The 16389-nt window shown below is 48.4% G+C and overlaps 1 protein-coding gene across 2 annotated transcripts in view; it reads left to right on the forward strand.

The window, feature by feature from the left end:
• Nucleotides 1-16389, forward strand: part of pdzrn4 (PDZ domain containing ring finger 4) — an 81005-nt gene that overhangs the window by 40682 nt on the left and 23934 nt on the right. For both annotated transcript variants that reach the window (XM_071331920.1, XM_071331921.1), the window contains exons 2-3: nucleotides 6268-6518; nucleotides 7843-7945. In XM_071331920.1, the coding sequence (XP_071188021.1) occupies nucleotides 6268-6518; nucleotides 7843-7945 (354 nt within the window). The remainder of the gene's footprint in view (nucleotides 1-6267; nucleotides 6519-7842; nucleotides 7946-16389) is intronic.

A 16389-nucleotide genomic window follows, 5' to 3' on the forward strand; every position in this document is an offset into this window, starting at 1 on the left:
GACCACAATAACTACTGACCTTCACAGACTGGGGTTGGGGAAGACAAGAGCTCTCACTTCAAACACACACAGGTCCATGGGGGCCATGTTGTATTGGCATCAGTAACCTTTACCTCGAGGGAACCAGGAAGTACCTCATGTGGTGTTCTCTGTGTGTTTCCTTACCGTATGAGACGAGATACAGTATGTCTGTGTGTACGTTTCAGGTTGCACACAATAGGAAGCTGTGTTGACGTTACGAGAAAGCAAGCTTCAATCAAAAAGGCATTACTCTCAGACATCAAACCAGTCTTCAAACCGATGACAATACCATAGATAAAATATCAATGGAGAGCCCACATAGACTTCAGAAAACGCTCCTCATCTATCATGCTTTTAGGCTGACTGATCTCCTCTTCTCAGCTCTTCTGACAGTTGTATCCTCATGAGAGAGAGAGAGAGAGAGAGAGAGAGAGAGAGAGAGAGAGAGAGAGAGAGAGAGAGAGAGAGAGAGAGAGAGAGAGAGAGAGAGAGAGAGAGAGAGAGAGAGAGAGAGAGAGAGAGAGAGAGAGAGAGAGAGAGAGAGAGAGAGAGAGAGAGAGAGAGAGAGAGAGAGAGAGAGAGAGAGAGAGAGAGAGAGAGATCAGTCAGTCTAAAAGCATGATGGAGGATGTTTATTATCTGTTTCACTTGCTTTGGCAATATAAGCACGCCAATAAAGCCCCTTAAATGTCATTGAGTGAGAGCACAGAGATCAAGACATCACAGTTCACACATGGTCTTTGCTGTATTGCTGTCTGCTGAGCCAGGCAGTAACTCTGAGAGTCTAGCTGATCTTGGCAAGAGCTCTAATAGTCAGTCAGGAGCTCTAACAGTCAGTCAGGAGATCTAACAGTCAGTCAGGAGATCTAACAGTCAGTCAGGAGATCTAACAGTCAGTCAGTAGCTCTAATAGTCAGTCAGTAGCTCTAATAGTCAGTCAGGAGCTCTAACAGTAACTCAGGAGATCTAACAGACAGTCAGGAGATCTAACAGTCAGTCAGGAGATCTAACAGTCAGTCAGGAGATCTAACAGTCAGTTAGTAGCTCTAATAGTCAGTCAGGAGATCTAACAGTCAGTCAGGAGATCTAACAGTCAGTCAGGTGAGAGTAGCTCAGAAGATCTAACAGTCAGTCAGGTGAGAGTAACTCAGGAGATCTAACAGTCAGTCAGGAGATCTACCAGTCAGTCAGGTGAGAGTAACTCAGGAGATCTAACAGTCAGTCAGGAGATCTACCAGTCAGTCAGGAGATCTAACAGTCAGTCAGGTAAGGGTAGCTCAGGTCTACCAAGGCCTCTGGGTTTAGATTCAGTAAATGAACAGCTAGTTGTTTTCTTCTGTCAGTTACAACTACATTGTGTGGTGTCTGCTGCATAATGGGTGCTGATCCAGGAAGTAACTCTGGTAGTGAGGGTAGTTCAGGTCAGCCAAGGTTTCATGGTTTTACAGTATTTCATCAGTAAGTGGCTAGCTAGTTTTGTCGTCTCTGTGCTGTGTGCTGGGTCAGTTGTGGACACCCAGGGGATATCCTGACCTGCTCCCTCTTCCTCTGGGTCAGCTGTGGACACCCAGGGGATATCCTGATCTGCTCCCTCTCCCTCTGGGTCAGCTGTGGACACCCAGGGGATATCCTGTCCTGCTCCCTCTGGGTCAGCTGTGGACACCCAGGGGATATCCTGTCCTGTTCCCTCTTCCTCTGGGTCAGCTGTGGACACCCAGGGGATATCCTGTCCTGTTCCCTCTTCCTCTGGGTCAGCTGTGGACACCCAGGGGATATCCTGTCCTGCTCCCTCTTCCTCTGGGTCAGCTGTGGACACCCAGGGGATATCCTGTCCTGCTCCCTCTTCCTCTGGGTCAGCTGTGGACACCCAGGGGATATCCTGTCCTGTTCCCTCTTCCTCTGGGTCAGCTGTGGACACCCAGGGGATATCCTGACCTGCTCCCTCTTCCTCTGGGTCAGCTGTGGACACCCAGGGGATATCCTGTCCTGCTCCCTCTTCCTCTGGGTCAGCTGTGGACACCCAGGGGATATCCTGTCCTGTTCCCTCTTTCTCTGGGTCAGCTGTGGACACCCAGGGGATATCCTGTCCTGCTCCCTCTCCCTCTGGGTCAGCTGTGGACACCCAGGGGATATCCTGTCCTGCTCCCTCTTCCTCTGGGTCAGCTGTGGACACCCAGGGGATATCCTGTCCTGCTCCCTCTCCCTCTGGGTCAGCTGTGGACACCCAGGGGATATCCTGTCCTGCTCCCGCTCCCTCTGGGTCAGCTGTGGACACCCAGGGGATATCCTGTCCTGCTCCCTCTTCCTCTGGGCAGGCTCTGTCATGCATCACCTCATTCACACATACCCATAAAACACACACACACATACACACACACACACACACACACACACACACACACACACACACACACACACACACACACACACACACACACACACACACACACACACACACACACACACACACACACACACACACACACACACACACACTCACACACACACACACACACACACACACACACGTACCATGTCCTGTATCTGTCTATCATCCTTGGCTTCTCTTGCTTACATGGAGCTGGTTTCTATCTCGTTACAGAGATAAATGGAGCGGTTTCTATCTCATTACAGAGATAAATGGAGCTGGTTTCTGTCTCATTACATAGATAAATGGAGCTGGTTTCTATCTCATTACAGAGATAAATGGAGCTGGTTTCTATCTCATTACAGAGATACATGGAGCTGGTTTCTATCTCATTACAGAGATAAATGGAGCTGGTTTCTGTCTCATTACATAGATAAATGGAGCTGGTTTCTATCTCATTACAGAGATAAATGGAGCTGGTTTCTATCTCATTACAGAGATAAATGGAGCTGGTTTCTATCTCATTACAGAGATACATGGAGCTGGTTTCTATCTCATTACAGAGATAAATAGAGCTGGTTTCTATCTCATTACAGAGATACATGGAGCTGGTTTCTATCTCATTACAGAGATAAATGCAGCTGGTTTCTGTCTCATTACAGAGATAAATAGAGCTGGTTTCTATCTCATTACAGAGATACATGGAGCTGGTTTCTATCTCATTACAGAGATAAATGGAGCTGGTTTCTATCTCATTACATAGATAAATGGAGCTGGTTTCTATCTCATTACAGAGATACATGGAGCTGGTTTCTATCTCATTACAGAGATAAATAGAGCTGGTTTCTATCTCATTACAGAGATACATGGAGCTGGTTTCTATCTCATTACAGAGATAAATGCAGCTGGTTTCTGTCTCATTACAGAGATAAATAGAGCTGGTTTCTATCTCATTACAGAGATACATGGAGCTGGTTTCTATCTCATTACAGAGATAAATGGAGCTGGTTTCTATCTCGTTACATAGATAAATGGAGCTGGTTTCTATCTCGTTACATAGATAAATAGAGCTGGTTTCTATCTCATTACAGAGATACATGGAACTGGTTTCTATCTCGTTACAGAGATACATGGAACTGGTTTCTATCTCATTACAGAGATAAATGGAGCTGGTTTCTATCTCATTACAGAGATAAATGCAGCTGGTTTCTGTCTCATTACAGAGATAAATAGAGCTGGTTTCTATCTCATTACAGAGATAAATAGAGCTGGTTTCTATCTCATTACAGAGATAAATGGAGCTGGTTTCTGTCTCATTACAGAGATAAATGGAGCTGGTTTCTATCTCATTACATAGATACATGGAACTGGTTTCTGTCTCATTACAGAGCTGAATAGAACAACCATCCATTTCTTTATTTCTGCATCTGATGAATGAATACATCTAATCTCATTTAATAATAAACAGTTAGGGTTAGGTAAGTGTGTGTGTGTGTGTGTGTGTCAGTGGGTGCGTACATGTGTATCCATGTGCGTATGTTTGTGTATCTTTGCGTGTGTGTGTGTGTGTGTGTGTGTGTGTGTGTGTGTGTGTGTGTGTGTGTGTGTGTGTGTGTGTGTGTGTGTGTGTGTGTGTGTGTGTGTGTGTGTGTGTGTGTGTGTGTGTGCGTGTGCGTGTGCGTGTGCCCCAGTTTGACATCCTGACACATTTCAACAATCAGTGTTGAAAATAAATCTGAGGATGTGATTGATTGAACATGAATTTGAAAGCTGTACTGTAATGAGGCTCTGTAATTGGATAAACCGTGTATCTGAGGTCACAGATGACTGCAGACCAAGGATGTCTGTCAGACAGATGAGGGACATCTAACCCTAACCTAACCCTAGCCTCAGCTCTCTGCCTTCATCGATCCCTCAGGCAAAATGTTCTACCCTCTTCAGACCAGACTGACTTGCAATATGCAGACAGAGCAGGAAGTTGCAATAGGCCCGTGCAACCCAAGGTTTGATACCAACAGAAACCCTCTCAACCCTAACCCTCAACCCCAACCCTAACCCTAACCCTCAACCCTAACCCTCAACCCGAACCCTAACCTGTTATCTGCCCCTTCCTGCTGTTGGAAAGATTAGAGACATCTAACCCTAACCCCTAACCTAACCCTAGCCTCCATCCTACCCCTTAACCTAACCCTAGCCTCCATCCTAACCCTTCCTGCTGTCAGGTGAGGTATGCCTCGTTGCCATAGAGATAACCTCACTAGGGGTTAATAAACAGGGAGCCAGGATTTGAGAACCATTGTTGTAGACCCTTGAATATGAATTAATAACATGTGGATAATGTAATAATATGTGCCATTAGTACACACTTTTATCCAAAGTGACTTACTGGGGTGAATGTATACATTTGTATGGGATGGGGGGGGGACAGGTTTTACTTGGCAGGTGTCAGTATGATGAGTGTACCTCCCACTGAAACCCAGACATTTAGTTTGAACCCCACAGTACCGTAATGATCAGACCCAGAGACAGAGACCCAGAGCTCAGACCAGTCCAACCCAGGGGAAGAGGCCTCCACCCTGGCCTTCTCCCTCTCCACCTCCCCTCCCCTGGAGAGACAGCAGGTGCCCTTTAAGACTGACAGGCTTTTCTTCTCCAGGCTCACCCAGGCTCTCAGGGATCATTACTGAACTGTTAGTCTCAGGGGTCCACTGTTCTGTGGTGGGTAGGAGGTCTCAGTATGTCAGTACTGGATATGAATAAGAATGGAGATGAAAGGAGGATCAGTGTGTGAAATCGTAGCATTGTAATGCTTCTCTGAAATACAAGTATATGATAGTGTTTTCAAATGGCCTATGTTGTTGCCTTGGCAAGACAATGACAAAGGTGTTGGCTGATGCAGAAACAGACTGGTACTCAGCAGGCTGTAATTGGATCACTAGGTGCACTCTACAGTATCACATATGCTGCTTCTCTGTGGGCTCACGACATAGAACTAACAGAACACCTCCATCTGGTGAATGGTAGGGACTTGGGAATGGTAGGGACTTGGGAATGGTAGGGACTTGGGAATGGTAGGCACTTGGGAATGGTTGGTTCTTGGGAATGGTTGGTTCTTGGGAATGGTAGGGACTTGAAATGGTAGGTTCTTGGGAATGGTAGAGACTTGAAATGGTTGGTTCTTGGGAATGGTAGGGACTTGAAATGGTAGGTTCTTGGGAATGGTAGAGACTTGAAATGGTTGGTTCTTGGGAATGGTAGGGACTTGAAATGGTAGGTTCTTGGGAATGGTAGGGACTTGAAATGGTAGGTTCTTGGGAATGGTAGAAATTTGGGAATGGTGGGGACTTGAGAATGGTAGGTTCTTGGGAATGGTAGGAATTTGGGAATGGTGGGGACTTGGGAATGGAAGGGACATGGGAATGGTGGGGACTTGGGAATGGTGGGGACTTGGGAATGGTGGGGACTTGGGAATGATGGGGACTTGGGAATGGAGGGGACTTGGGAATGGTGGGGACTTGAAATGGTTGGTTCTTGGGAATGGTAGGGACTTGAAATGGTTGGTTATTGGGAATGGTAGGGACTTGAAATGGTAGGTTATTGGGAATGGTAGGAATTTGGGAATGGTGGGGACTTGGGAATGGAAGGGACTTGGGAATGGAGGGGACTTGGGAATGGAAGGGACTTGGGAATGGTGGGGACTTGGGAATGGAAGGGACTTGGGAATGGAAGGGACTTGGGAATGGTGGGGACTTGGAAATGGTGGGGACTTGGCTGTGGGAAGAGTCTAGCTTTTGTGGTACTGACTCATCACATAGACACCTAGTTATTCCTGTACAGTATACATAGGTTTAAGACTCTTCTTTCTCTTCCCTGTTCAGGTGAATGGCAGGGACTACTCCAAGGCCAGCCATGACGAGGTGGTGGAGGTCATCAGGAGAGACCCCATCGTGGTGCAGGTCGTCCGTCGCCATGGCAACCCTACCCACTCACACCAAACATTACAGGAAGTTCACGTGGTGGACGTGTGCACGCAGACGGACATCACTTTTGAACACATCATGGCCCTGGCTAAGCTGAGGCCTGCTACTCCACCTGTACCCGACATCTGCCCCTTTCTGCTGTCAGACAGGTGAGGGGCATCTAATCCTAACCCTAACCTTAACATTATCCTTATCCCTTACCCTACCCCTAGCCTTAAACCTTACCGTAACCCTAGCCTCAACCCTAACCCCAACCCTAACCCTAACCCTCAACCCTAACCCTCAACCCTAAGCCTAAGCCTCAACCCTAACCCTAACCCTCAACCCTAACCCTCTACCATAACCCTAACCTGTTATCTGCCCCTTCCTGCTGTTGGAAAGATTAGGGACATCTAACCCCTAACCTAACCCTAGCCTCCATCCTACCCCTTCCTGCTGTCAGGTGAGGTGTGCCTCGTTGCCATAGAGATAACCTCACTAGGGGTTAATAAACAGGGAGCCAGGATTTGAGAACCATTGTTGTCGACTTCTGTCTGAGTAATACATGTCCTGTATGTGACTCATGGGTTTGGCCTGAATTTTCTACCGGAACTTTCTAATAAATAAACCCTTTATTCAGAAAGAACGTGGGTTACCCCGTTATTAATAACATGTGTAATAATATATGCCTTTAGTAGACACTTTTATCCAAAGTGACTTACTGTGGTGAATGTATACATTTGTAAGAGTGGCCCCTTGGATAGTTCTCCTCAAGATGGAGATGCTTTATTATGGGTTACATCAACCTGATGTGGTTGACCAGAGCCTCTACTGTATCTAGGAGGACAGCAGAATTACTGCCCCCCCCCCCCCCTGTCCCCAGTACAGCTGATCACACCCCCCCCCCCCCCCCCCCCGCCCCTCCCCAGTACAGCTGATCACATCCTGTTAATGTCATTAGGATGCTCTCCAGCTGGCATGTAATAACTGTGTCTGCAGTGCAGCCAGACTGCTGCATCCAGTTTACAAGGTGATTCAACATGGAGTGACTGTTATACAGCGCTACGTTCATTCTCAGTCTATTTATAGGTCTTTACTGGGACAGAAATGAAATACATTTCTCCTATAAACTACAAATCATCCGTTCCCTCGTCTGTGATACGGCTGATAAGGGGGAGGCAGAATGGATGCTGTTGTGATTCTGGTTATACCCAGGGCTGACATGTCTCTGTATACGCGCCAAGTAACCATCTGTTAATCAATATATTACAGAGGACACAAAGATGTCTTTTTACGGGTTCTTTTTGCAGGTTTTGTCACTTACATGGGTTTTTTGTCTTGTTAAAACGTGTCCATGTTTAAAATGTGTGTATAGATCCCTGTCATTAGTTGCTTTACTGGGGGTTGTAAAAGGGATGTTTGTTAGCGACCAATATGCACAACACAGGGAGAAAGGTGTTGAAACCAGCTACTCACACATCTTTCTCTCCTCAGCTGTCACTCCATCCACACAATGGAGCATGAATTCTACGAGTGTCCGGAGTACCTCTCCAACACCCCAGCTGAAGTGGACAGGCCAGAGGAGTTTGAGTATGAGGTAAATCAATATGGAGCCACACAAGTTCCTGCGATGACAATTCTCCCACAGCGGTTATATTGACAAGTCATCTGTCTCTTGGTCAAATATAGTGTTCCCTACTTATTCACTACAAAGATAATTACAACCACATCTCCCCCGCAGCTCATTATGTCATCGGAATGATAAAGATTAAAATACTGGTAGGAATCTTACTACCTCAATTTGGTATGTTTTCCCTATAAACAATGACACTTTTCAGATACACTTGGAGTGTTGAAAAATAGCCTGTCTGGGAGGCTGGGTGGAGATTGTAATTTGTGTCAGAGAGGCAGTGACCGTGGGAGACGTGAGGTGAGGTGAGGTGATGGGTGACGTGGTAGTGTGTGTGTTTGTGCAGTGGTGCTGCTCGTATAATGGGTGCCCGTGGTTCGCTGCACAGGATTCTGGGTCATTAGTGTTCCTCTGCTGTCAGCTGTGGTTTAACGGCCACTTCTGACTAAATGGATGGATGTCTCTCTGTGTGAGAGAGGGATGAGAGACGGCGTGAAGTTTGAGCACACACTCACAGGCACACACACACACACACAAGTGCGCACACAGTCGCACACACTCGCAGGCAGGCGGACACACACGCACACACACACAGTCTGGCCAGCCCAACTGAGGCAGGGTCAGTGTCAGGTCGTGACCTGATTACTGTTGTTATGGCTACTTCTTCCCCTCACACAGCTGGCCCTCAGTTACTCTTTGTTCAGTCAAGTGTATCTAACTGTACCCTGAATGCCCTTGCTCCTCAGTAACCCTGGCAGCTCAGGGACATTAGCTGTGAACGATGTGTTTAGCCTGGCTTCACACTACTGCCGTGTAACTTCAGGACAGCTCCAGGGCAGCTGTGGGAGGTTTTTCTTCCCAGTGACCCGCTATAAAAACAACACACAGATACAGATGATCTTCTAATCAAGACTAGCGTGGTCTCTCTACGCGGTGTCTCTCTACCCTCAGTACATCCACAGATTATTACTAGATCCCGTGCTGACGAGTATAAGGTTGTGTCCTGTAGCCCTACACGAGTTAAAGTACTGTCTGCACGACACACTGTGATTTCTCACTCTAGGAGGGAGTCTCTAATCTAAACTCAAACGTCTCCAGATTACAAGGTTGTGTCCTGTTCTACTCAGTGTGATTGTTCTCTCTAGTAATGCCCTCTGACAGTAGGGGCCTAGTGTTCTCTGATCTCTCAGTACATGGTAGTTAATCAACAGTCATGGTGCGTTCGTGTCAACCACTTCTCTCGACCGTTCTGAACCATTCTAAACTGTGTGGAAGTGTGGAGTCGACTCGCCAGTAACAGCTGAGTCCTTGTCAAAAGTGCCCTCCCTCCTCTGTTTGTCCTCTGTTTGTTGTGGCTAGATGTCGAAGAAATTCATATATTTTTTGAATCAGTCATCTAATCTTTCCCAACTGCCACCCGGAATCCTTTGGAAATTAGGCTATCCCTTTAATTAGCCTATCCCTTTAATTAAGCTATCCCTTTAATTAGGCTATCCCTTTAATGAGGGTATCCCTTTAATTAGGCTATCCCTTTAATTAGGCTATCCCTTTAATGAGGCTATCCCTTTAATTAGGGCTATCCCTTTAATTAGGCTATCCCTTTAATTAAGCTATCCCTTTAATTAGGCTATCACTTAAATGAGGCTATCCCTTTAATTAGGTTATCCCTTTAATGAGGCTATCCCTTTAATTAGGCTATCCCTTTAATTAGGATATCCCTTTAATTAGGCTATCCCTTAAATTAGGCTATCCCTTTAATTAGGCTATCCCTTTAATTAGCCTATCCCTTTAATTAGGATATCCCTTTAATTAGGCTATCCCTTTAATTAGGCTATCCCTTTAATTAGCATATCTCTTTAATTAGGCTATCCCTTTGATTAGCCTATCCCTTTAATGAGGGTATCCCTGTTATAGTCCCTTTTGACCCCCTGTCTTCCAACTGTAACTTCACACGTAAAATAACTTTGGCAGAGCAAAATGTCAAACTGTAAAATTATATCTTTCTGTTTCTTCCCAACACAGCAGTGACCAAAGACCAGGGTTACTACACCTGCAACATTAAGGGAACACGCTGTGTAGTAAATGCCATCGGTGCGACCATCAAAGACATCCCCAGTGGGACACCCGTCTGTGTTTTATTTGATGTGAGGTTTTAGTGCTATTGATGTACAGACCACCCTCTGGGCAGTGGACATGTGTTACCATGGTGAGGAGAGATTAGGAACCACACAACAAGAATAAGCAAAGACCACGGGAGGTGGGATGTCATTTATCAGACAATAATTCAACATCAATTGCAGTCTTAACTGGTCTAGAATGATGCAGCTTTAGTACCAATGCCACAGCATGTCACGGTGATATTGGGTTACTTGTTGAATTTGTTTGAGTGATACAGTTGGTTTACATTTAAACACACACACACACACACACACGCACACGCACACACACATTATTTCACCCTTTGCAGAGACTTACTGGAGAACTGCGTGTTGCTCCCTATGAGCTATGTTGATCAACATGTTGGTCTGGGTAATGTTGAGGCACTATGTGTCAGTTAAAGGGGAATTTCCCCCTGGGGGAATCTGGGCTTGTTTCCATCATGTCTGAGGCACTATGTGTCAGTTAAAGGGGAATTTCCCCCTGGGGGAATCTGGGCTTGTTTCCATCATGTCGGAGGCACTATGTGTCAGTTAAAGGGGAATTTCCCCCTGGGGGAATCTGGGCTTGTTTCCATCATGTCTGAGGCAGTATGTGTCAGTTAAAGGGGAATCTGGGCTTGATTCCATCATGTCTGAGGCATTTCTAGGACAGTGAGATGTGTTTCACACATAACAGCCCAGGAGGAAGGCAGGTCAGGGCATCACGCTCTGAACGATACACCCTATGACAGCCCAGGAGGAAGGCAGGTCAGGGCATCACACTCTGAACGATACACCCTATGACAGCCCAGGAGGAAGGCAGGTCAGGGCATCACGCTCTGAACGATACACCCTATGACAGCCCAGGAGGAAGGCAGGTCAGGGCATCACACTCTGAACGATACACCCTATGACAGCCCAGGAGGAAGGCAGGTCAGGGCATCACACTCTGAACGATACACCCTATGACAGCCCAGGAGGAAGGCAGGTCAGGGCATCACACTCTGAACGATACACCCTATGACAGCCCAGGAGGAAGGCAGGTCAGGGCATCACACTCTGAACGATACACCCTATGACAGCCCAGGAGGAAGGCAGGTCAGGGCATCACACTCTGAACGATACACCCTATGACAGCTTCCGGTGTATTGATGGTGGTGGGGGGGGGGCTCTATGTTAAACTGATCACACTACATGTTTTTGTGGGTGTAGATATGGTTGTCCTTGTTCAACAGAGCCGTTGGACCTCTTTCAGCCATGTTCCTATCGGCCGATTCATTGCTAAATATACAAGCAGACACATTGTTTCCAGTCTCGTAAAGACTACAATTTGTGTTGGGTGGTGCTTGGCTGGCCCCTGTCCCTCCTCCAATATGTTATTTTGATTAAAGATACTATATCAACAATTCTATTTTTACCTCTAATTGAGAATCTTCCGTTTTGCTGTGAAGGAAAAAAATCGATGGTATCTCATCACGTCTCAGCTGGAGTCGAAATGGATTCCCTAACAGTCCAGTCTGATAATCCCTCTGGTAATCTTTCTTGATAGCCGCAAGCCACTAGGAGAATCAGGGTGAATCTCTGGTAGGTAGAACAGTGAAAAGTAACACATTTTTGCGCTTGTTGTAATTAGCACTGCCAGGCACAGAACACCACACGGGCATGATGACAAACAATAGTGAAAAACAAACGTTTACTAAGAAGTCTTCTGAGATTACTCTGTGTTGGTCATTCGAAGTAAACAATGGCATTATTCAAGTTTGTGGGCACGCTGTGTAACGGTGTTCCTCTCTCTCTTCATACGAAGAGGAGGAGTAGTGATTCGACCAAGGCGCAGCGGGTTGTGAATACATAATGATTTATTAGAACACGACGAAAAAACAAACTATACTTGAATAGACTTAACAAAACAAATAAACGATGCAGACAGACCTGAACGAGAGAACTTACATAAAACATGAAGAACGCACGAACAGGAACAGACTACATATACTAACGACAACGAAACAGTCCCGTGTGGTGCGAACATACACTGACACGGAAGACAACCACCCACAAACAAACAGTGTGAAAACACCTACCTTAATATGACTCTCAATCAGAGGAAATGAAAAACACCTGCCTCTAATTGAGAGCCATATTAGGTCACCCTTTAAACCAACATAGAAACAGAAAACATAGAAATGCCCACCCACACTCACGCCCTGACCAGCTAACACATACACAAACTAACAGAAAATAGGTCAGGAACGTGACATAACCCCCCCCTCAAGGTACGAACTCCGGGCGCACCAGCACAAAGTCTAGGGGAGGGTCTGGGTGGGCATCTGACTACGGTGGTGGCTCAGGCTCTGGACGAGGTCCCCACCCCACCATAGTCAATCCCAGCCTCCTTAGCCTCCTCAAAATGACCACCCTCTTATTTCCCCCACCTAATTTAAGGGGCAACCCCAAGATAAAGGACAGCTCCGGGACAAGGTAGCTCAGGACAGAGGGATAGCTCAGGACAGAGGGATAGCTCAGGATAGAGAGGTAGCTCAGGATAGAGAGGTAGCTCAGGATAGAGAGGTAGCTCAGGATAGAGGGGCAACTCCGGACTGAAGGGCAGCTCCGGACAGAGAGACAGCTCTGGACTGAGAGGCAGTTCTGGATAAATAGCCGCTTCGGGCTGAGGGGCAGCTCATGGCTGACTGGCGGCTCTAAACGCTCATGGCAGGCTGACGGCTCTAAACGCTCATGGCAGGCTGACGGCTCTGGACGCTCATGGCAGGCTGACGGCTCTGGACGCTCATGGCAGGCTGACGGCTCTGGACGCTCATGGCAGGCTGACGGCTCTGGACGCTCATGGCTCGCTGACGGCTCTGGACGCTCATGGCTCGCTGACGGCTCTGGCTGCTCATGGCTCGCTGACGGCTCTGGCTGCTCATGGCTCACTAACAGCTCTGGACGCTCATGGCACACTGGCGGCTCTGGCAGATCCCGTCTGGTTGGCGGCTCTGGCAGATCCCGTCTGGTTGGCGGCTCTGGCAGATCCCGTCTGGTTGGCGGCTCTGGCAGATCCCGTCTGGTTGGCGGCTCTGGCAGATCCCGTCTGGTTGGCGGCTCTGGCAGATCCTGTCTGGTTGGCGGCTCTGGCAGATCCTGTCTGGTTGGCGGCTCTGGCAGATCCTGTCTGACGAATGGCTCTAGCGGCTCCTGACTGACTATCGGCTCTGACGGCTCGGGACAGACGGGCGGCTCTAATGGCTCGGGACAGACGGATGGCTCAGATGGCGCTGGGGAGACGGATGGCTCAGATGGCGCTGGGGAGACGGATGGCTCAGATGGCGCTGGGGAGACGGATGGCTCAGATGGCGCTGGGGAGACGGATGGCTCAGATGGCGCTGGGGAGACGGATGGCTCAGATGGCGCTGGGGAGACGGATGGCTCAGATGGCGCTGCGGAGACGGATGGCTCTGGCTGATCCTGTCTGGCGGAAGGCTTTGGCTGCTCCTGTCTGGCGGAAGGCTCTAGCGGCTCCTGTCTGGCGGAAGGCTCTAGCGGCTCCTGTCTGGCGGAAGGCTCTGTAGGCTCATGGCAGACGGGCGGCTTTGCAGGCTCATGGCAGACGGGCGGCTTTGAAGGCTCAATACAGACGGGCAGTTCATGCGGCGCTTGGCAGACGGACAGTTCAGGCGCCGTTGGGCAGACGGCAGACTCTGGCCGGCTGAGACGCACTGTAGGCCTGGTACGTGGTGCCGGAACTGGAGGCACCGGACTGGAGACACGCACTTCAAGCCTAGTGCGGGGAGCAGGGACAGGGCACACTGACCTCTCGAAGCGCACTATAGGCCTGGTGCGTGGTACCGGCACTGGTGGCACCGGGCTGAGTGCACGCACATCAGGACGAGTACGGGGAGAAGGAACAGTGCGTACAGGGCTCTGGAGACGCACAGGAGGCTTAGTGCGTGGTGCCGGAACTGGAGGCACTGGGCTGGAGACACGCACCATAGGGAGAGTGCGTGGAGGAGGAACAGGGCTCTGGAAACGCACTGGTGGCTTAGTGCGTGGTGCCGGAACTGTTGGTACTGGACTGGGGCGGGGAGGTGGCGCCGGAAATACCGGACCGTGCAGGCGTACTGGCTCTCTTGAGCATTGAGCCTGCCCAACCTTACCTGGTTGAATGCTCCCGGTCGCCCGACCAGTGCGGGGAGGTGGAATAACCCGCACCGGGCTATGTAGGCGAACCGGGGAAACCATGCGTAAGGCAGGTGCCATGTATGCCGGCCCGAGGAGACGCACTGGAGACCAGACGCGTTGAGCCGGCCTCATGACACCTGGCTCAATGCCCAATCTAGCCCTACCAGTGCGGGGAGGTGGAATAACCCGCACCGGGCTATGCACACGTACAGGAGACACCGTGCGCTCTACTGCGTAACACGGTGTCTGCCCGTACTCCCGCTCTCCACGGTTAGCCTGAGAAGTGGGCGCAGGTCTCCTACCTGCCCTTGGCCCACTACCTCTTATCCCCCCCCCAAGAAATTTTTGGGTAGTACTCACGGGCTTTTCGGGCTTCCGTGCTAGACGCGTCCCCTCATAACGCCGGTTCCCTTCTCCGGTTGCCTCTGCTCTCCTCAGTGCCTCCAGCTGTTCCCATGGGAGGCGATCCCTTCCAGCCAGGATCTCCTCCCATGTGTAGCAACCTTTACCGTCCAAAACATCCTCCCATGTCCATTCCTCCCGTTACACCGCTGCTTGGTTCTGGTTATTTGGTGGGTGGTTCTGTAACGGGTGTCGTCCTCCTCTTCCTCGGACGAGGAGAGGAGAGAAGGATCGGTGGACCAATACGCAGCGAGGTATGTGGACATAATGAATTTATTTAAACAAGAACAAAAACGAACTATACTTGAAATGATTACAAAATAACAAACGGACAACGTAGACGAAACCTGAACATGGAACTTACATAACGACACGAACAGGAACAGACTACATATACTAACGACAACGAAACAGTCCCGTGTGGTGCGAACATACACTGACACGGAAGACAACCACCCACAAACAAACAGTGTGAAAACACCTACCTTAATATGACTCTCAATCAGAGGAAATGAAAAACACCTGCCTCTAATTGAGAGCCATATTAGGTCACCCTTTAAACCAACATAGAAACAGAAAACATAGAAATGCCCACCCACACTCACGCCCTGACCAGCTAACACATACACAAACTAACAGAAAATAGGTCAGGAACGTGACACGCTGCCTCTACCTAGCAGGCGGTATCAGCATTCGCTATGAATGCCGGACTTTGTAGTTCACATTGAGCAGACAATACACATTACCGTAATTTCTGGACTATTAAGCGCACCTGAATATAAGCCGCACCCACTGAATTAAAAAAAAATATATATATTTTCTACATAAATAAGCCGCACATGTCTATAAGCCGCAGGTGCCTACCGGTACATTGAAACAAATGAACTTTACACAGCTTTTAAACGAAACACGGCTTGTAACAAAAATAAATAGGCTTTTAAACGAAACACGGCTTGTAACAAAAATAAATAGGCTTTAACGAAACACGGCTTGTAACAAAAATTAAAAAAAATAGCAGTAAACAGTAGCCTACCAAGAAAGTCATTGGTCACTATCTTCCTCCTCCTGTGCACTGAAACCACTGAAGTCATCTCCTTCGGTGTCGGAGTTGAATAGCCTCAGAATTGCTTCATCCGATGTTGGATCGTTTTCATTGTCGCTCTCCTCACTTTCATCCGAAGGCAAATTCCCCGCTGAGCTCATGCTGCCCTCTTCAACACGGCAGCAGTCCAGCCTTTCGAAACCCGTTGATGATAGTGGATTTTTTGACAATGCTCCACGCTGTCAGGACCCACTGGCAGACTTGACCATAAGTTGCTCTTCGCATGCGGCCTGTTTTAGTGAAGGATTTCTCCCCACTTGTCATCCAAGCCTCCCACTGAACACGGAGCGCCACCTTAAATGCACGATTTACACTGATGTCGAGTGGCTGCAAATACTTTGTTGTGCCCCCAGGAATCACAGCTGGAATTGAGTTTGTCCTCTTGATGGCTTCTTTCACAGAATCTGTTATGTGGGCCCTCATGCTGTCCAACATGAGCAATGCCTTGTTCTTGTGAAAGAATCCTCCCGGTCGTTTGCCGTAACACTCCGTATGCCATTCATACATTAGGCCTTCCGTCATCCATCCTTTCTTGTTGACTTTCACAACAATTCCTCTCGGGAATTTTTCTTTTGGCATCGTCGCGTTTG

The sequence above is a fragment of the Salvelinus alpinus genome, chromosome 11 (genome assembly GCF_045679555.1).
Source record: "Salvelinus alpinus chromosome 11, SLU_Salpinus.1, whole genome shotgun sequence".
Lineage (NCBI taxonomy): Eukaryota > Metazoa > Chordata > Actinopteri > Salmoniformes > Salmonidae > Salvelinus > Salvelinus alpinus.